At 33.0% G+C, this 21538-nt stretch overlaps 1 protein-coding gene across 2 annotated transcripts in view; it reads left to right on the top strand.

Annotated features, from left to right (window-relative positions):
• Positions 1–20682, top strand: part of LOC111047245 (CCR4-NOT transcription complex subunit 7) — a 46383-nt gene extending 25701 nt beyond the window's left edge. For both annotated transcript variants that reach the window (XM_022332955.2, XM_039424327.1), the window contains 3 exons: positions 8950–9064; positions 10817–10957; positions 20172–20682. In XM_022332955.2, coding sequence (XP_022188647.1) covers positions 8950–9064; positions 10817–10957; positions 20172–20393 — 478 coding nt within the window. In that variant the 3' untranslated portion in view covers positions 20394–20682. The remainder of the gene's footprint in view (positions 1–8949; positions 9065–10816; positions 10958–20171) is intronic.
• The last annotated feature ends 856 nt before the right edge of the window (positions 20683–21538 follow it).

Here is a 21538-nt window from a genome sequence, read left to right as displayed (position 1 = left end):
ATTATTTGTCAAGGGATCCTAACTCTGAAACTGAGCAACAAGCATTTTTATGTTGAGACCCTTTCTTAAACCTCAGCACTAAACCCCCCCCCACAAGGGGGGGGGGTTGGGGGCTTGACCCTCTACCTTTAACCTGAACTACTTGAAAACTCACCTCAGGTTGTATTATACATTTATTATAAAAATAGATCATGAGTGTTGATAAATTTGGTCGATATTTGTATGATAAAGATAATAATAGTGATATTAATGTTGATATCAAAAATTTGATTCAGAATTTTTTCCATTTTTTACAATGTATACCATTAGCTGCAACTTTCATACCAAACATCAATCTCAATAATGAAAAAGAATGGAAGTATATGACTGATCCAAACTTAATCCAACAATTCTCACTTTCTTCTGGAATCTCTTTTAAAGAATGGTATGAAAAAAATGTAATAAATATAGGTGAAAAATCTTAGGTTTAGGTGAGTACACCCAGAAAGAAATTGTAGATGTAGGTGAGTACACCCAGAAAAAAATGTAGGTTTGGTTACCCAGACCAAGAACATTATTCAACTTTAATGAAAAATCTAAGCTCATATAGATAGCACTATATCATCACAGTCAGTATTTTGCTTTGAAAGAAGCTGATAAATTGAATAATAATATAAAATGCTTTAAAATTAAATTTGAAGAAAATGGTTGAGATCAAGACAAGAACAATTCTATAAATTAATGGGATGATACTGAAGGTAAAATATTGATACATTTGTAGATTAATACTTTTGATTTGAATATTGTCTAGTTTTTGTTATTTTATAGAAGATTTATAATACTCTTTTTATTGTTCCACTCAGTGGTGTATATTCAAACTCATTATCATAGAGGATTAAACAGTAGGCACTGGTTTTTTCTGAGAAATTATTTGTTGTTTCCAATGTCAACTTTATGTCTATTGCACCAGATTTCAATAGTTCATTTTGCTTACTACAGTCTATAACAACCAATGGTGCATATTCATCAAATGTTTTATACTCAATTGATGTACTGCTGTTATAAGGATAGTATTCATTTTGGAATTCAGAGAACATGTGATACAATAAATGTTTATTACCAACAATATTTTCATAGGGGAATGATTGAGCATTTAAATAGAGATTAACATTGTTCAGATTACAGAAATCGAAATGTGACCTGTTAGCAGTTATAACATTTTTCCTATTCTTTTGAAATCCAAGAATAATGAATCTAGGTTTCAATATGTTTGAAGTTGTCTTAACTGTCCATTGAAGATTGGTAGTTTCAGGTAATTGTGGAAATTCATGCAATTCCCATGATCTGAATGGAATGGTAATTGGTATATCACTATGTGTTAAACTTAGCAGATCAAGACGAACAGTGTCAGAGGCATGTATATAGGGTACTTTCCATTGTAGTTTTGTAATATCAATTTTCACCGATTTTGCTGTCTCTGATTCAATACAATATAAGTCTGATGATGATCTTAATAGAACAATTTCCTGACGAACATTTAATAGAACTTTTCTATAGTCTTCCATTACACCTAACCACATATCCAGAGGAATGCAAAAGCAGAATTTATCTAAACTTTTCCATCCAGTCAACTTCCATCCTGCATTCTCCATAATTTTTTCATTGAGTTTTGATTGGCGTAGATAGTTTTTCATGGTTGTTGTCAATCCTACATTACGTGTGCGATCAACTTCAACCCCTCCCAATTCATATCTGATTTCATCAAATAGGTATGCAACTCCATTATTGATAAGTGAAAAGTCCTTGGTTTCAACATCATTCATATCTTTCACTTTGATTTCGCCTTCAATTATGAGAAAACTTCTACTTGGAAGTGTATAAATATCTTCTTGTTTTAAACTAATTCGAATTTCATCATTGTAATTAAATGTCTGTTGAATATATGGTGTGTGAGTGATATACTCATATTTGGTAATACTCTCATCAAGATGTACACTCTGATCAACAAGTAATATATCCGACTTGACTTCTTTCTTATACATTTTTATTATATAATTTTTTTCTTCTCAATAGAACCTGAGGTGAGTTTTCAAGTAGTTCAGGTTAAAGGCAGAGGGTCAAGCCCCCAACCCCCCCCCCCTTGGGGGGGGGGGGGGTTTAGTGCTGAGGTTTAAGAAAGGGTCTCAACATAAAAATGCTTGTTGCTCAGTTTCAGAGTTAGGATCCCTTGACAAATAATGAATTTACTGAAAAAAATTATTCTTAGTTATTCAAGAAATTGGATCTAATTTTTCTGTTCAATCTTGACAAATGGAAAAAGTTATTCCTGTAAATTTTTTGTAAAATTAATGGTTTCTTAGTTATTGAAAAAAGCTGGATCTAGTTTTCCCTTATTTTCTGTTCAATCTTGACAAATGGGGTGTCAATGGATTCGTTATTAGATTTACTGGAAAAAGTTACTCTTGTAGATTTTTTGTAAAATTAACGGTTTCTTAGTTATTCAAGAAATAAAAAAAAGCTGGATCTAGTTTTCCCATGAGATCCTTATTTTTTGTTCAATCTTGACAAATGGGGTGTCAATGGATTCGTAATTGGATTTACTGGAAAAAGTTACTCTTGTAGATTTTTTGTAAAATTAACGGTTCCTAGTTATTCAAGAAATAAAAAAAAGCTGGATCTAGTTTTTTTTCTCCAAAAAAGTGGGAAATCTTCATTTGAGGTTTATTGTGAGATTAGGGGTATGGCTAGGTTAGGTTAGATCGGATTACATTGGGTTGGGCAAGGTTAGAACCAAGAATCAGATTTGGGGCAGATTTGGGGGCAGCTTTGAGCCAGGTTTGGGGCAGGTTTGAGCCAGCTTCTCTTCAGAAGTCTCACTTTACCCCTACTCAAAGGAACAAAAAAAACCAATACAGCTAATAGCTTACTCTACTAGAGCTACACCGCGAACGAAAAATACATCAAAAAGACTACTCTACTAGAGATACAATAAAATAACAGTGGACAGCAACTCAAGATAGAAATTTTCAATTTAGATGCTATCAATGATAACTTTTCTGATAATCCTGTTGGCCTGTCCGGTGCTCATGACCACTTGAACAGGCTAAGAGCGGCGCCTCATGTAGCACCTGCTCAGCAGCTCTCCTTTTCTCCTGTGACTGAAGCTGATGTAATGAGGATAATCATGGGAATGACAAGCAATGCAGTTGAAGTTGATTGCATACCTATCAAATTAATCAAAGATACTCTTCCCTTCACCTTGCCTATTCTTACGATAATTTTCAATAAATCTTTGGAATCATCCTTTTTCCCCTCAATTTGGAAATCAGCCTTAGTCTCATCTCTGCCCAAATGCTCTTCAGTTGAATCATTATCAGATCTGAGGCCTATCAGTCTTCTCCCAGCTCTGTCTAAATGTCTAAACATGTTCATCAGCAGTTTTCTGTTTTTTCTAGAACGTTTCCACCTTCTGTCTACCTTTCAGTCTGGGTTCCACACACGTCACAGTACGACCACTGCTCTACTCAAAGTTACTGAGGATATCAGGTCAGCTATGGATAGTAGTCAGGGTACTATTCTGACACTATTCGATTTTTCAAAAGCGTTCAACTGTGCTCATCATCCACTCCTCATTCTGAAATTGAGAAATTTTGGTTTTGGAGAGGGTTGTGTAAAATGGATCGAGTCTTACTTGTCGAATCGCCAACAGTGTGTCAGGGCCAATAATGAGGTCTCTTCATGGAGAAATGTAACCCGAGGAGTCCCCCAAGGCTCTGTTCTTGGGCCTCTTCTGTTCTCTCTCTACATCGATGACATCGCAAAATGCATAAAACACTACAAATTTCATTTGTATGCTGATGATCTTCAGATCTATAAACATTTTTCTGCAGGTGAGTCTGATGTATGTGTCGAGCGGATGAATTCTGACATTGATGCTATTAGTGCCTGGGCATATAATCATGCATTGAGATTGAATGAAGGTAAGACACAGAGTATCATTGTGACTCATAACCGATTCAGAGCTCAGAATGTTCCAAGGTTGAGGCTGAATGGCGTTGAGTTTGAGTATTCTGAGAGTGTTAAAAACCTTGGTCTTGTTATCTAAAACACTCTCATGGCTCAATCAGGTTTAGATTGTTTGTAAGAGGGTGTTTGCTTGCATCCATAGCTTGAAACGATTTGCCCTGTTTCTTCCACTCAACTTCAAAATCATGCTGGTCAAGACTCTTGTGCTGTCTCACTTCAGCTACTGCGACACTGTCATGAACGACATGACTGTTGAGCTCTCTAACCGGCTGCAGCGTACACAGAGCTATTGTATTAGATTTATTTTCAATGCTAGACGATTTGATCATATTACACCTTTTTATGTACATCTATCTCTCCTAAAATTGAATGATCTTCGTACTTTGCACATATTGACTCTGCTTAACTCAATAATCAAAACCAAATCTCCATCTTATCTGTCTGAGAGCTTCAGATTCCTGTCTGAGATCGGTGAATGTGTAACAAGGCATGGCAACTTGCTGCTAGCTTTTCCCATTCATAGAACGACGACTTTTAAGAGATCATTCACTGTCACTGGTTGTAGGCTGTGGAATAATCTTCCTGCTTCGGTCCGGGCCATTGATGGGCGTGCTCGCTTTGGGGTGGAGGTCAAGCGGATTTTGTTGGCGGGTATGCGAGGGTAGCGTGTGGTTGGCGCTTGGAACTGGTCTGGTGGGCTGTGTGAATATAGTGTGAATGATTATATTAATAATTCCTTTTTTTACTATTGTTTCTTGAATTATACAGGGTGATTCATAAATGGTAAAATAATTTAATACGTGATAGCAGAGGTAAAAATAAGAAAGAAGTTCTTATAAACATATTATATCCATAAACGCTTCATTAGCGAGCTATACAGGGTGAAAGATTTCGCCCGGAATTCAGTTCCTCTGGTGAAATACACCGATGCTGAATTGTTTGGGGACTAGTTTTTAAAAAACATATGGTGGATTCATATGGGAAAATATCTGAAAAATTGAATAAAAATAGTCTGGAAGCTGTAGTGTGAGTAGTTTTTGAGAAAAAAGTTGAAATATGCAAAAAATCTAAGTAGAAAAACACAGACTTCTACGTTTGATGCCCGATAACTTTCTTTAATGACCAGTAAACAAATAACTTTTCGCATTAAAAATTGTAGAGAATTTAATTTTGAAAAGAATTATGTAAGCTGTGTATACTAAATTTAAATAAAAGTTGAATAAAATGTATTCTTATGTAGTACATTACACCACAAAAATTTGCTGTTTTATGAGGAGAGAACTAATAACTCATAGGTTGTAGCTGATTGCAAATAAAACATGGATTTTAATAACAGCTGTTCCAAAACAGCTGATTTATTATGTTTAAATTAGAAAATATTTAAAAGGAATTATCAGCTTAAAATTATTTTCAGAAATATTTTGCTCACTGTTGAACAAAAAAACAAACTGTAAGTTAGGCCTACTGTAACCGCGCTGTGTTTTTTGTTTAATCTATTAACCAGTTATTTGTAACCATTTCACTTTGCTTTTGTGTTAAGTGTTAACTTTTTAAAAAATGGCTGGTAATTTTAGACATTATTCATACTCCGAATTAGCTGACATGCATTCAATGTATGGAATGGGACACTACTGTAATAGTACTGAAACAAGACTATTGTATCAAGAGAACTTTCCTAACCGAGTATGTCCAAGTTCAAGGTTTTTTGCAACTATTCATCAACGTCTGTCTGAAACAGATTCTTTGATATCCAAAGAGCACATTTATGCAAGACCCCGATCTTCTATGACTGTTAAGTTAGAAGAACAAGTTCTTAATGAAATTTATGAACATCCAGAGAAGAGCACAAGAGAATTGTCAGTGCAGTTTAATGTCAATCAATCTATTATTTGGAGGATACTAAAAGAGCAACAATTACATCCATAACACCTCCAGAAAGTTCATACTCTATTGCCACGAGACTGTATTCTCCGTGCTGGTATTTGCCGATGGTTTTTAGTAAAAATTGTTTACTCAAACTCTTTAACAACCGTTTTATATACCGACGAGGCATACTTTACAAGAACAGCTATTGTTATCGTCCACAACCAACATATTTGGGCAGCTGAGAATCCTCATGCCATCAATCCTAATCTTCCACAACATCAGATTTCAGTAAACATTTGGGCAGGAATCATAGGAGATCATCTACTTCTGTTCGAGCTTCCTCCCAGGCTTAATGGCATAATCTTCTAGTCTTTTGGTATAAATTTAATGTCATTTAGATATGCTACTTTCATATAAAAAAAAAACTTCATAAAAAACCGAATATTTTATTTGCAATCAGCTACAACTTATGAGCTATTAGTTCTCTCCTCATAAAACAGCAAATTTTTGTGGTGTAATGTACTACATACGAATACATTTTATTCAACTTTTATTTAAATTTAGTTTACACAGCTTACATAATTCTTTTCAGAATTAAATTCTCTACAATTTTTCTTGCGAAAAAGTTTTTTTACTGGTCATTAATGAAAGTTATTGGGAATCAAACGTAGAAGTCTGTGTTTTTCTACTTAGATTTTTTGCATATTTCAACTTTTTTCTCAAAAACTACTCACACTACAGCTTCCAGACTATTTTTATTCAATTTTTCAGATATTTTTCCATATGAATCCAGCATAAGTTTTTTAAAAACTAGTCCCCAAACAATTCAGCATCGGTGTATTTCACCAGAGGAACGGAATTCCGGGCGAAATCTTTCACTCTGTATAGCTCGCTAATGAAGCGTTTATGGATATATGTTTATAGGAACTTTTTTTCTTATTTTTACCTCTACTATCACGTATTAAATTATTTTACCATAATTAAGAATCACCCTGTATAATTGATTTTTCAGTCTCAATGCAGATTAACTTCCAACTATGTTTCTATTTTGTAGCGATATTATTTAATGTATTTTTATTTATATATCAAGTTACACTGTATTATTTATTCAATTGCATTTGTTATGTCGAGGTTGATTAGGACTTAAAAGTCCTAACTCCGCCTAATAAAGAATTTTTTCATTTAATTTCATTTCATTTTTACCCACTCAGTAGGTTCAGTTACTTCGCTAATAATTTTATCATTTAGCATTTTATCGATTTCTTGCTTGAACTTTTCTTCTAAATAGATTGGAACTTCTTGGTAGCTTCAACTTTAGGAGTTGCATTCTCTTTTAGATTTTATTGTACACTCAAAATTTTTTATTTCACCTAGCCCTTCAAAGATATCTTTATTTTGTTCAATTATATCATTATTTGTTGTAGAAACTGTGTCCGTTCTCTGAATTAAATTCAATTCTGCATAAGCTTCTCTACCTAGAATAGGAGTTGCTCTTATATCTACTATTTGGAAAAGTAATGATTGCTTTACATTATTGTCAGTCCTACAAGGTACTTTACATTCACCAAGAACTTTCATTTTTGAGTTATCATAATTAAACAAGATATTATTTGATTTGCAAATGGAAGATCCCAAATTCAATTTTTTTATATTCAGAGATTGGAAGACAATTACACTGAGCTCCAGTGTCCAACTTGAAATTTACTTGTTTATTATCATTCAATGTGATTGATGCGTACCAGTCTTTTCCTCTACAGAAAGTTAATGTTCCACAAAATAATTCTTTTTAGAATTTGTACTTACCGAACTGACATTATTTTTATTTCTACATTTCACCGCATAATGGTCTCTTTTCTGCAAACTGCACACTGTCTGTTGAAGGCTGGACAATTTCGCTCCGGATGATCCCGACCACATCTGCTGCAATCTCGAATTATTTTACTTTGATTTTGATTTGCCTTATTGAAGCGGCCATCTCGAGGTTGACTTTGATTAGAGTTTTCGAGGTTGACATTTGGAGTTTTCAACTGTTCATTTGCAAGTTCAGCTGCAACTTAGATGCACTAAGTTTTCGCAAAGTCGTATAAAAATCATCAAAAGATTCATGACTATGTTGAGTTCTCGAGGAGAAAATGTGTCTCTCAACCGATTCATTACTGCCCGGAATGAAGTAATTTTCAAAAATTTCCAAATGTATTTTGTAGGATTTTTTATCTGCTTCATTGACTTGGAAAGTATTGTATTTTTGTAATGCTTCTTCTCCGATACAATGTAGTAAGATCGCTATTTTTACGTTTTCCTCCTTATCTTCCCCACCACTCGCTGTCATGTAGAGTAGAAATTGCTGCTTCCATATTTTCCAATTTTCTGACAATTTTCCTTGAAAATTAAAATGTTTTGGTGGTTTTAATGATTCCATTGTCCAAATGTTTTACACTAAGTTCAAATAAAAGCTTTTTCCCCGATTGTAATGAAAACGTGCTGCCGTTGAGGTTAACGTTATAGAAAATCAAATTTCATTACTACAAGTTTCACGAAGATTCACTGCGATGATTTTTATTCAATTCACTCATTACCGACTACCGACTGCGCCATGTTATATATGGTTTTATTAATAAAACACAAAGTTACACACACTAAGTAATTTATTGATGCACTGAGCAAGATATAACAACTCAAAAACCGACATCTCAATTTCTTGTATCAAACACTATCGATATACCAACTATCATACTATCGATATTACGTTATCATATATGTATATAAACTAACTACTATGACAAATACCTTGCTATTGATAAGCAGTGAGTTCATTGTTATCCATCACTCTTAGTGCTTGCTTGCTGACTGATATCCAATGAGATCATGGGATTTGAAATTTATTAAATTTCTTCTACTTAATCAGTTTGTTTCATTTTTATTTCTGTTTAATATTGAATAACATAGACTATTACTCAATTGTCTTGATTTATCTTGTATTTTTAAAAGTAAAATCGTGTTTAGAAATACTTTTATACGAATAGTGTTGAGCTAAGTATTACGAATGAATATGACATATTTGTTTAATATGCTTTGCAGTGGGTACGACTTCGGATACCTTTTGAAACTGTTAACAGACCAAAACCTTCCTCAATCCGAGAATGATTTCTTCGATCTTCTGAGACTGTATTTCCCAACCATCTATGACGTTAAAGTGAGTTATAGTGCCATCAGCTGAAAGTAACATTTTAATATTTCATTCAAAACAATCTTTCATGAAGCGAAACAATTGGTTGAAGAGTGAGGAGGAATATCTTCTTCACAGTACTTTGACTTTTGTTTATGAAATAGCGGCTCTATTGATACGTTAATCACGAATTGTCAAGATGTAATTTTTTTATTATATTTATAATGTGAATGCATGTGAACTGAATGCGATTAAAAAAAGTATAGGAGATAAAGTTTAGAGGAAGGCTATAGAAAATGAAAAATATTGCCAAGGATAAGAGGAAACTATTGAATGTTCTCGCAATACTCAATGAAATGTTCAGAAATAATTTCAAAACCTAGTGCAGAACTTGATGCATCATTGATTATTAATAGCTTAATTCCAAGGTGTCATGCATTGAGTTGACATAGGGCCTCATGCTAACTATACGTTAAACGCTAAACCACGCTTACATGTAGATATGGTTGCATTTATCATAATGTGTTTCATACCGGGTTTAAACGAACAGCTGACATTTCTCCATTTAAACCGAGTATCTGCATACGGGGAAAGGTAATTCAAAAATATAATAGGGTCAGTCACATCTACCAACACCAGACACATCACTTCTACAGAGTGCGGCATCATAATTTCCTTTTTTGTAAGAGCTAGAGAAGTTTTATTTTGTTTTCAATATGTAAGTATCTATTTAAAGTTTTGTTTCATGTAGTTTTGAAGAGTATATCATGGAGGTGGAGTTCACCACTCTGGATACACTTGTACCTATTTATAGTATTTGATATCACCCTCTCAAGTTTCAAGCATTGCAGGCGTGATTTTGGCAATTTCCATCAGTATATGTGTTATTTAAATCTTGGAGGGTCTTCGGACGGTTCATATAGACACAGGATTCCAAAGAACTACTGAAAAAAATAGGGGCAAATCAGGAGATCGAGTCGGTCATTGCAAATCGCATCTAATTGAGATAAGGCATTCTGGGAAGTGTTCCTCAAAAACAGCCATTTTGTATAGTATGTCCAAGTGTATTGTATGGATCGAAATGAAGGTCTACGTGAAGAATCCTCCACACAGAACGATCGGATAGTCGATGTGCTGACGCATGTTTGCGTGCTGAACGCCTTGAAGATTGCAAAATTGAAGCTCTCACTGTCTCGATGTTTTCATGTGATCTAATGGGCCGTAGAACTTTAGATCTTCATTTTGTTGTACTACCTGTTTTTCTAAACGTAGTAACCCACACAACAATTGATTTCCGGTCTGAAACACGGGCCAATGGGCTAAATTGAACCGATTCCAAAACCGAACAGTCACTCGAAAAGTAGGCCTCAACGGCGAAAGCACGCTTCTCGTTGTTCTAACGCATATTGGCGACTGAACTGTGCAAGAACAAAACTTTAAAACCATGCCTCTGGAATGTGACTACTAGCACTCTGCTAGGCCTATGTCATCAACTAACTGAATAGTGCGTATTTCAAAAAATAAAATAATGATGCCGCACTATGTAGTTACGTGCCCGATAGAAGATTATTCTTGAATGTAATTTAAATGAATACTTAATAATATGTAAAGGCAGTTGATACGTTGACACATGACTGAAGTGCTCCTGTGATTTCTAGCTAAGTTGTTCAAAGGATTTCTTTTCATTTGTTCCATTGTCACTAATGTCACAATTCTCACATTATTAGTGTCTAACCAATAAATACATTGATGTTGAATTGCTTCAACGTTTTATTGCAGTACCTGATGAAAAGCTGCAAAAACTTGAAGGGCGGTCTGCAAGAGCTGGCCGACCAACTGGAGCTGCAGAGAGTTGGGCCGCAGCATCAGGCAGGCAGCGACTCCCTGCTCACCGGAATGGCCTTCTTCAAAATGCGAGAAGTATGTTTCAAAAATAGACCTGTTCCATACTTGAACGGAATCACATTTAAGCTGTGGCTTAGCGATTGATTTTATAAGTTGTCTGACTTTTGCAAATTTGATCTCTTGTTCATGATTGATCTCTTTATTTTGCTAGTTTTTCGTTTTTCTTTTTATAAGTTTTTTTTCTATTCAGTGGATAATTTTGCTGGTAAAGTACCAGCAGAGTAATTGTGAAGCTTTTGCAAATTTTATTTCTTGTTAATGATTGATCTTTTTATTTTGCTAGTTTATCTTTGATTTATAATCAACTTTTTCTTTTTTTTAAATAATTTTTCTAGAATTATGCTTTGTGCAACAAAGTACAAGCAGAGTAAGTTGTTTTATTATTATCATTGCGAAATATTTATTTACTATTATTATCATTGTAATCATTTTTTACGTTGATGCATCTTTGCAATTACACAATAATTATCAAATAATATAATAGAATCTTTGATAGATTGAGAATTTCATCCACGATGATATAAGACTGTTATACCAACACGTAGGCCTAAATCTCTTACACTGTTGAGATGCACTACATTCCAAGTAACAAAGTTGAGGAATCTTGCAATTATGATATATTATCATATGATATGATGAAATCGTTACGTAGCCTACTAGGACGAGAATCTCATCCATGAAGATTCAAGTCAATAAATTGAACATGTTAATCTCTTACACCAAATATTTAGATACACTACATTCCAAAGTAAAAAATCTATTCCTTTTTCATTACCTAGCAAGGAAATATCAAGTTTTTATATTAAAAACCAATGTTTCTTCTTGTGTAGTTTCAATTATATGAAAGCTTTAGTACAAAATGAAAGTAAAACTTCAATGTTAGTATACATACGTATTAATTACGTCAATTTTCTAACTGTAGTTGTATATCGGACCATATTGTAAATGAAACCGTCTAGTTGCTAAATTTCAGAAACTGATAATTTCACCTGAAAATTTGAAACTAACCAGTTGACATTTACATAATTGTTTTCAAATTCAATTTATTTGGCATCAATTAAAAATCACGTAGACAGTATGCAAATGAAGTTATAAAAAATACATAAATTATAGTAGTGTTTATTGATAATTCTCCTTATATGACGTTTTAGATGGAATAATAACAATGTACAACAATTTGTAAAATTTTTATTTATCAATGAAATGTCGAACATTGCTGGACACTGCCGAACTTTGTTAATACTGACACTTGTACTTCTATGGTTTTATTATAAAAATATCATATGGGGTACTTTTAATAATGAAAATGCAACGAATATAATATCATTTTAAAAAACACCTTTTACGTTTTTTTGAACACAACAAAACTCTTTAGATCATAAACAATTTTTAAAGTTTTGTATAAGTTGGTTAAGTGAGGTGGTCATTCTTGAAAATATGTGTCACGAGTTTGTATTTCCTGCTATCGTTTACATACTCCACTTTTGTGGACATGTAAAATACATTTTCCAAAATATCTCTATTGACGGATTAGGGATTCAATTTCAGTCATTCGATCGGCAAAAGTTGAAGTTCATAGAATAGCTAATTTAATGTTGATAGCATCAGTATTCTTAGATTTTTATTTTTGTATTGCGGATGACAACCTCAGGAGCTTATTGAATTCAACTCAATTTTTAATATATGACTTTTTGATAATTTATCAATTTCATGTAATGCGAATTTGATTAACGCATTCATGTTGATATTTATAGTAGATTCAATTGAAGTCGCAACTGAGTAGAATATATTGTAAAATTTCGGACTTTTTTCGTTTGAAAAAAGTATTTTTTATTAGTAGTATTTTTAAGGTATATTTTAAAGTATTTTTAAAGTATTATACTTTAAAGTATAATACTTTTAAAGTATTTTTTATTCTAAATGTGAATCTGTCTGTCTAGCTATGATTTGAATACCCGGGTGTCAGTGTTCTGTATAAGTAATCTCGTAAGTAAACGCAACTGTATTGTGGCATTTATTTCGACCACACAGTAACGTTTAAAAACAAACTTAAAATTAATTATTATATTTATTATCAGTTTCTGAAATTTCAAACATCTTAGATTCGAAAATGATTATAAGCAAGACACAAATTGAGATTTTCCCAAACTCACTGTACTGTACTTGAAAAGTTAAAATTCTCTCAATATTTCTCCTATTCTGTACTGAACGTTTTGATAAAAATTCTACATTATTCCTAGCTGTCATAAAAATACTAGTTATTTTCACTGATCAAAATGCTATATGAGGATTTGCTTACCGAAACAAGAAAATATTAGATCCTTTGAAAACTTCTATTTATCTTGCTAGTCATCAGGGTAGCCAATCTTAGTGAGGACAATTTTTAAACATTGAAGACTGCTCATTTGAAGACTGTAATATTTATAAAACGTATGAAAATTTTCTTCATCCAAGTAGAAAACTATTATACTAGTTTGATTTTTGTTCTATTACTGATTACATTATTATTGTACCCATTGTAATAATTCGAATTTATAAATATTCCAATCGATCAATAAGTGAATTTGCCACAGGTAATCGAATATTGGTTTCGCATACTTGAGTTATTTTTGGAAATTTGTCAAGAAAACACTACAGTACAATCATATGATTTGATAATATTATTGAACTCCAATACCAAGTAGGTGAAAGTACAAGGTAGTATTCATGCACATCTCAATCTATTCAAATATCTTTTGATCGTCAAATGTGATCAGAAACTTGTTTTCTTCCTTTTTTAAAGGGTTCCATTTAACAATGTTTTATACATTTTTAGTTACTTATTCTATGCATTTTTTCAACTTTCAAAACTCTCTTTTCAAAGACTGCTAATTATTTCCAATCAGTCGACTGGTAATGGAATGGCAAGAAATATAGGGAGGGACTTCTGGATTCATGAGATTTATCATTCCATCAAAGTAGTAAAAGATTACAGACAGACGAGGAAGAAATAAAATGTCTGCATGCAGCAGGCATGAGCATACATATGTAGACAGACGGACGTCTGTGTGCGTTGTAAGATTCAATAATCTGGGAAGAGATTTGTCTGCTGCTCTGTGCGTTCGCCTTGAATCCACTGTTACCTATTTCACTATCCACTTCGAGTTTCATCATAATGATAAACTCCAGTATTCAGTTTAAGAAATAATTTTACAAAATGTTTCAATAAAAATTCTAATACTTCTGTATTTGAAACCAATACCAAACTATATACTTTCCGGCCATAAACATAGATCGAAGAAACTATAACTTAAATTTAAATTACAAAAAATGACTACATATTTTTACGTCTGATTTTTAGTTGTTGATCTATTATCTGCTTAAACGGGAAGGTGTGTTGAAGGCAAGAAATTACATGAATTAAAAAACCAAATCCAAGAACCTCATTAATTCGATATGCATGATTGATTAAAATTATCATTGATCATTATAAGATGAATATTGATGCCTGATGAATAAATCTAAAAATCTAAAATCATGCAAATTATCGAGTTCGTCATATTTTTCGAGTTAAAATAAACTTTATTTTACTTACAGTAAAAGATCGGAATAATGAAGCACAGTACGCCATTCGCTGCTTCAGCTCTTAGAATAGACAGATGCGCATGAATACTACTTTTTTTTATTCACTTTATTTTTACAAACATAACTATAAAAACCTATTCGTAAATGCTCTGTAAAATAAATTTCACAATATAGATGTACTCTTGAATAAAAATAATCATACATTTGGAAGCCAAATGAAATATTATGAGAAACTATTATTAACTACAACACTTATATTAATTTGCTTAGAACTATTTTTTCTTTTACCAAAGTTTTGAAAGTACTTTTACTTTTTTATTAGTCATTTTCCTTTTGTTTCCATTTTTATGGCTGTGAAAGCACCTCTCTTTAGTAACCTTTATAATGTTTATATAGATACTATGTAAGAACATAATTTAGTTTTTTAGCAATCAGTTTAAATTCAACAGTTGAGTTCAACAGGGATGAATGAAATATTGAAAAAACTAAGTTTCTTCTAGAGATCGAAATATAAACATTTCTTTTTGTGACTGCAAATGATTGCCATTTCCTTTTGACTTACATGCTTGCAACACGAAAAACTCCATATTTTTCTGTTGGACTATGTAGGTAGCATGTTAAAATTTTATTTTGAGTATTAAGTTATAACCCTCCATCAAAGTAGCATTGTTTTATTTTGTAACATGTTTTATTCCATATTATACTTTTATTACCTTTTTAGAATTTCAATGTATTTGATTTTTTTTCAGTTGAATAAATTTCTTGAATTCTATGGAATCTGTGATTATGTTGATTCAGTAATAGATTATTATTTTAATTGCACATTTTGTAGTTCATTGCTTTCTACGTACCTTTGCATGACTTCCCTCGGTATAGCATTAATGCTGTTAGAATATCGAGAAATATTTAAAAAATGAAATATCCACAATTAGATGCAGTATTATGAAACTTGTTATCTGAATTTATTATGCATTTGTATTTTTTCAGCTTGTTGATATAGACAGTACAAGAGCGCTTTTCATTCTGTGATCACTGCTTTTATAACAAATTTTAGTTTGAGACACATTTTAGAGCTCTACAAGAGATAAATAATTATAGATTTTTTCAAAAATGTATAAACCAGTTATTGATAAAATAAATATACCTTGCTTGCTAACATTATCGTTTCAATGAAAATTTTCACTAGAAACTAGAATCAGATGAAAATTTATAGTAATATTCTAGATTTTATGGTATGAATTGTGGTGTAGACGTTCATGCTTATTGTTATCCGTACTTGATTAAATTTCATGCAAGCACTAAATCACTGGAAAAACATCTTTCAATATTATTGTTCCATTCTTAGACGAATGAGGTCTTATGGTTCAATATCTATTGATTCTCATCATAATAATGTCGTATTTCTCTGTTTCAACACTATCTCTCCAGGTTAGAATGTGGTTTTCATGAAACCCAATCACAACGTTTTTTACATCATATTTTCCTGGCAGTATTTATACTCTAGATATAAAAAAATAGTTGGCTGGTATTCTCATCAATTTATCAACACTGATTTTTTTTTCGTTGAAAAGTTTTAGTGTAAATCGGTTTTTACATAATAAATATTGAATTTTAAAGGGTCATTCATATCTCAAAAGTGCGAGTATTACAACTTTTCGTTATTTGTGTTTATTATATAAAATTATCAACACATTTCAAATAATATTAATATATTGTCATTCAAAAGCCAAAACCCAACCTCCTCAACCTCTCCTTTTACCTTTAAAAACTCATTCGAAGTAACCTTTTAGATTATGTTCATACACTTGAGATTTAAACGGTCATTCATATCTCAAAAGTGTGAGCAACTTTTCGTTATTCGTGATTAATATATAGAATTATCAACAAATTTCGAATAAAATTGATATATTGCTATTCAAAATCCAAAACCTGAGCTTCCTCACATCTCCTTTCACCTTTAAAACCTAATTGAACAGTACCTTTTAGGTTATGTTCATACACTAGACAAATTGAAACTCGCAGTTCTGAGGTACTCCCATTTAAACACGTTAGGCTCACAAAGACAGAGAGTGTCTCACAATGTTTTTGCAAGGATAATGTTGAATTCCTTAGAGAAGTAAAACATTTTAGCAGATTTATAAGAGAAACCATGAACTGGAAATCCAAAAAGTACTGAATTTGATCAGTAATTGAACGTTGTCTATGCGGATGAACTCTACATAATCTACTCTTTGCATCAAACTTCCACGACAGTGTGTTTGTGCATTGAAGATGGGGCTCAATGCCTCGAAAAATCCCGGAATCAATTAACTCACGCTTCGTTGAGTGAGTGAGTGAATGGTAGTCGAAATTGTATTAAGAAGTAAACTGTTCAGTTCTTAATTCACGACTCGTATATTGTGTTTGTGGTGTGAATTTCGTTTTACGGGCTTACATACTCTTACATGAACAGATGTAAGGTATTACATAAACGTTTGACTTATAAAGACAGAAAATTCTAACACAAGATCGAAAAGTGAACATTCTAAGTCTTGGGAGGTGATCAGATAGGAATAATAATAATAATATCCATAAACTTACATTCCCCTAGAAAGAATATTCATTTTGGTATTTTTGAACCGTAATCTTCATTCTTTTTATTTCCTTGATTCAATGATAGGCTACACAATTATTTTTAAAATAATTTGGTGGAGAATCTAAAATCTTTAGAGATGCTACAGCGTTACTTCACCTCCAAAATGGAAACTAATTAAAGCTGTTTATATTCTTGAAAACTCTTCCTTTTTAGAGGATATAGTATCCTTCATTTACTGATTTGTCACCCAGGATGATCGAATTGTGGCTCCCGTCAAAAATAGGCATTTCTAGATCTTTTGAAAAATGCATGCAATCTTATAATTCATACAGTTTTTAGTGATTGTAATTACCTTGTATGTTCGGTAAATTTTCGAAATATTCAACATTCAATTTTCAAAAGAGATGTACTCTATAAAATAATTGCAATTATCAAATTCTCGCTTCTTAAGATAATTGATTTTTTATTTCATAAACACATTATTATGTAAAAAATACAGAATTTAAAATCATCAAAATGTAATCTATCGATTGAGGAGTCTCAAATCCAATGAGACACAAATTTTCATTTTCAGTTTTACTACACATATAGAATCTTACATAATCCAGTATTGTGATAGAAAAAATAATATTGATAATATTTCCAAAGTTATTAGCAGTTTATTCGTGTAAAACATAGATAAACTCAATATTTTCAAAGCTATTAGCAGTTATATTCGGGTAATACAAAATAACTCTTTGGATTGAAGTTTTCCTTATTTCACTCGAACTGTAAATAAATACCTACAGTTTTATCCGATTATTACTAATACACTACTAAATCCGATTATTCTGCATGTAGTGGAAAGCCTTGAAAAATAAATGTGATCAATTCCATGTTTCATTCACACAAAAATCAAATCTGTACTGAAGGATTCTAATACTAGTACAGGCAATGAATGCTCTAAAAAGGGTATGGAGGGAAAAGTTTGGAAGACAATTTTTGACCCCGCAGTTCTGTTTAGGTAAGGAGGTAGACATTTCAAAAGTCCCCACCCCTACCCCCTGTGCTAAGGTGGTGGGGGTGGTTCAAAGGTACCATTTTTTGGTTTCTCGCATATAACTCGAAAATTATGCATTTTACAGACATGACTATTCCATAGAAAATTAAAGCTTACATAATTTCAACTCTCAGTGTGAGATCTTCAGTTATGAAAAAATAGACCAATTGACAAAGGAATTTGGAGAGAATGCTTTGAACACAATTTTCGACTTCGCACCTTTGTTGGGACCAGTTGGGGGGTGAACATATCAAAAGTCCCCATTCCTACCCCTTGTGCTTAAGAGATGAGGGTGGTTTAAAAGTTGCATTTTTCAATGTTTTGCTTTTACACGCTCATATCTTGAGAAAAATGCGTTCAACCGGCATGACTAAACTCTTCATAAATGAAGCTTGATAGATTCTCTACAATATATTATGTTCTTTGGTGATTTGTCATATCTCCAAGAGTTTTCGAGATATACGCTCTTAAAAGAGTGAAACTGTTAAAATAACAGCTGTTATATCAGATTCAATGTGGGGGGTGAAATTTTAATTTTGTAACAATTGATCACTTGACAATGAAATTTGAGTCTGGAACATCTGGTACACAATTTTTGACTTCGTAGCTTAATGAAGACTAGTTGGGAGGTAAACATAGCAAAAATACGCATCTCTAGCCTGTCTATTGGAGGTGTGGAACTGCTAAGTTTAGTCACTACTTAATGTTTAGCTACTATTGTTATAGCAGATTCAATGTGGGGGGTGATATTTTCAACTCTGCAACAAGTGTCAACTTAGCAGTTCCACACCTCCAATAGACGGACTAGAGATGCGTATTTTTGCTATGTTTACCTCCCAACTAGTCTTCATTAAGCTACGAAGTCAAAAATTGTGTACCAGATGTTCCAGTCTCAAATTTCATTGTCAAGTGATCAATTGTTACAAAATTAAAATTTCACCCCCCACATTGAATCTGCTATAACAATAGTAGCAAAACATGAAGTAGTGAAATAATACATCAAATTGAAGAGAAATAAAGCTCTACAAATCTACGGTAAGCATTTATTTCTACGATGCATTGTTGGAGAGTTGTAGGCTCTGAAACATCAAAAAATAGGATTAAAAGCTGTTATTTTAACAGTTTCACACTTTTAAGAGCGTATATCTCGGAAACTCTTGGAGATATCACAAATCACCACAGAACATAATATATTGTAGAGAATCTATCAAGCTTCATTTATGAAGAGTTTAGTCATGCCGGTTGAACGCATTTTTCTCAAGATATGAGCGTGTAAAAGCAAAACATTGAAAAATGCAACTTTTAAACCACCCTCATCCCTTAAGCACAAGGGGTAGGAATGGGGACTTTTGATATGTTCATCCCCCAACTGGTCCCAACAAAGGTGCGAAGTCGAAAATTGTGTTAAAAACATTCTATCCAAATTCCTTTGTCAATTGGTCTATTTTTTCATAACTGAAGATCTCACACTCAACACTGAAGCTGCTGCAACAGTCGTGGGATGTGCGTAAACTTGTGAAATTATACATCAAATTGAAGAGAATTTGATGCTCTATGAACTCATGATTAGCATGGATTTTTCTCATCGATATTCAAAAAGTTATAAGAGCAAAAATAGCAAAAAATTGAAGGAAAATGTGTTTTTTCAAAAATGTCACATCTTTTAGAGCGGATATCTCGAAGAGATAGAAAAAGTTGTTGGATAAATATTGTAGGAAAATATGTAAGCTTTAATTTTTTATAGAATAGTCATGTATGCATAATTTTCGAGTTATATGCGAGAAACCAAAAAATGGTACCTTTGAACCACCCCTACCCCCTGTGCAACCACCCCCACCCCCTTAGCACAGGGGGTAGGGGTGTGGACTTTTGAAATGTCTACCTCCTTACTACCCTAAACAGAACTGCGGGTCAAAATTGTCTTCCAAACTTTTCTCTCTATAACACTTCGTTGACTAGGCTATACTATTCTTCTCATTCTGAAAAAATAATGTAGGTCTGATTTGTATTGTTACCATCTCATGAGCTGATTTTGATATTTTCTCGTTTAGATGTTTTTCGAAGATAATATAGATGATGGAAAGTACTGTGGCCATCTGTATGGATTGGACACTCTGTGCTCGAGTAACGGCAACAATTACCTGGACAACGGAGGAGGCAACAACGGCAGTCCCTCCTCTTGGAACGGCCAGATCGAGTCGAAAAAGTCAATCGACGATCACCGGCCGATCGAACTCAAGAACGCCACAACTATCCTCTTCAAAATGCCCTAAGGCCTATTCAATAGTAAAATCTCCATTCTACCGCATAGAGCACAAAACTGCTTACTTTATATTCGTAGTGCTGATACCGTTGCTGTCTATTCAAAATTCTCTAATAATATTAATATTATTGTAAAATCAATTAATTCGAGCTATTGCAATACCTATTCAAGTACTAAATGTTTTTGAAAGTCGTGTAAAACCAATTGTTATGTTTTTGATATTTCATTATTATATTACTTATAAATATGTACATTTCCAAAGCGCAGTTCACTTAATAAAATTTCGAGTTCTGTAAGTGCTTTTGAGATTTTTGTCATTCCTACTTTTCTCTCATGATATTTTCTACAAAAGATATAGATCGAGTTTCATTTCTTCAATTTTTGGATGAGGTGCTATGATGGATGTAATGGTAAGTGGAAGTTTGAGACTTTGAGCTTACTATAATCCTAATGCTTTGTCTCACATGCTGTCCATACTTTGGGAAATATTTGCTTGCTTATGCAGCGAAGTGGAGCCACCGCCAGGACTCCTCACCATACGATTATCAATGAATTGATATGTTACTTCTCTCATAGTAAGGCTACGGACACACAGAAAGCAGTTTTAAGCGATAAGCGTTAAGAAATAGCACTGAGCAGTTGAGCAGTAACTATTGAAACAGTGCTGTGTAATGAGCGTGGCCAGATAGATAGCAGGACCGGCTCTGCTGCTCGCACACTCGCTGCCATATCCTGCTTAAAGTTGAATCGGTTTGATTTTGCTGCTCAGTTTGGAGCGTGCTGTAGAAGTGTCTGATGTTTTGTGTTAGCCTGTAGAAGAAGGTTATCATGTCTTTGGATACAGAAAGTTTAAGAGGATAGTGTTGTGGGATGTATCTAATAAATATTTCAAATAATAATTATTATTATTACAAAAAATAATAATTTTGTAAACCGTGACAACACTGGCGGCATATTGTTAAATATTGAGCATACAATAATAATGCTCTACAAAACAATTTCTGATGATTTAATGGACATTACTAAAATACTCAACTAACCTAAATGGACAGCACTATGCTGAAGGATTAAGGCTGTATATTACACTGCTTTCTGTTTGTCCATGCTAAACAGCGCTGATCAATGCTTGTACACGCTTGTTACTGCTACACGCTT

Source organism: Nilaparvata lugens, chromosome 3 (genome assembly GCF_014356525.2).
Source record: "Nilaparvata lugens isolate BPH chromosome 3, ASM1435652v1, whole genome shotgun sequence".
In the NCBI taxonomy this organism is placed as follows: Eukaryota; Metazoa; Arthropoda; class Insecta; order Hemiptera; family Delphacidae; genus Nilaparvata; species Nilaparvata lugens.
Note: the sequence above shows the minus strand (reverse complement) of the source record. Positions and strands in the feature narration are given on the sequence as shown.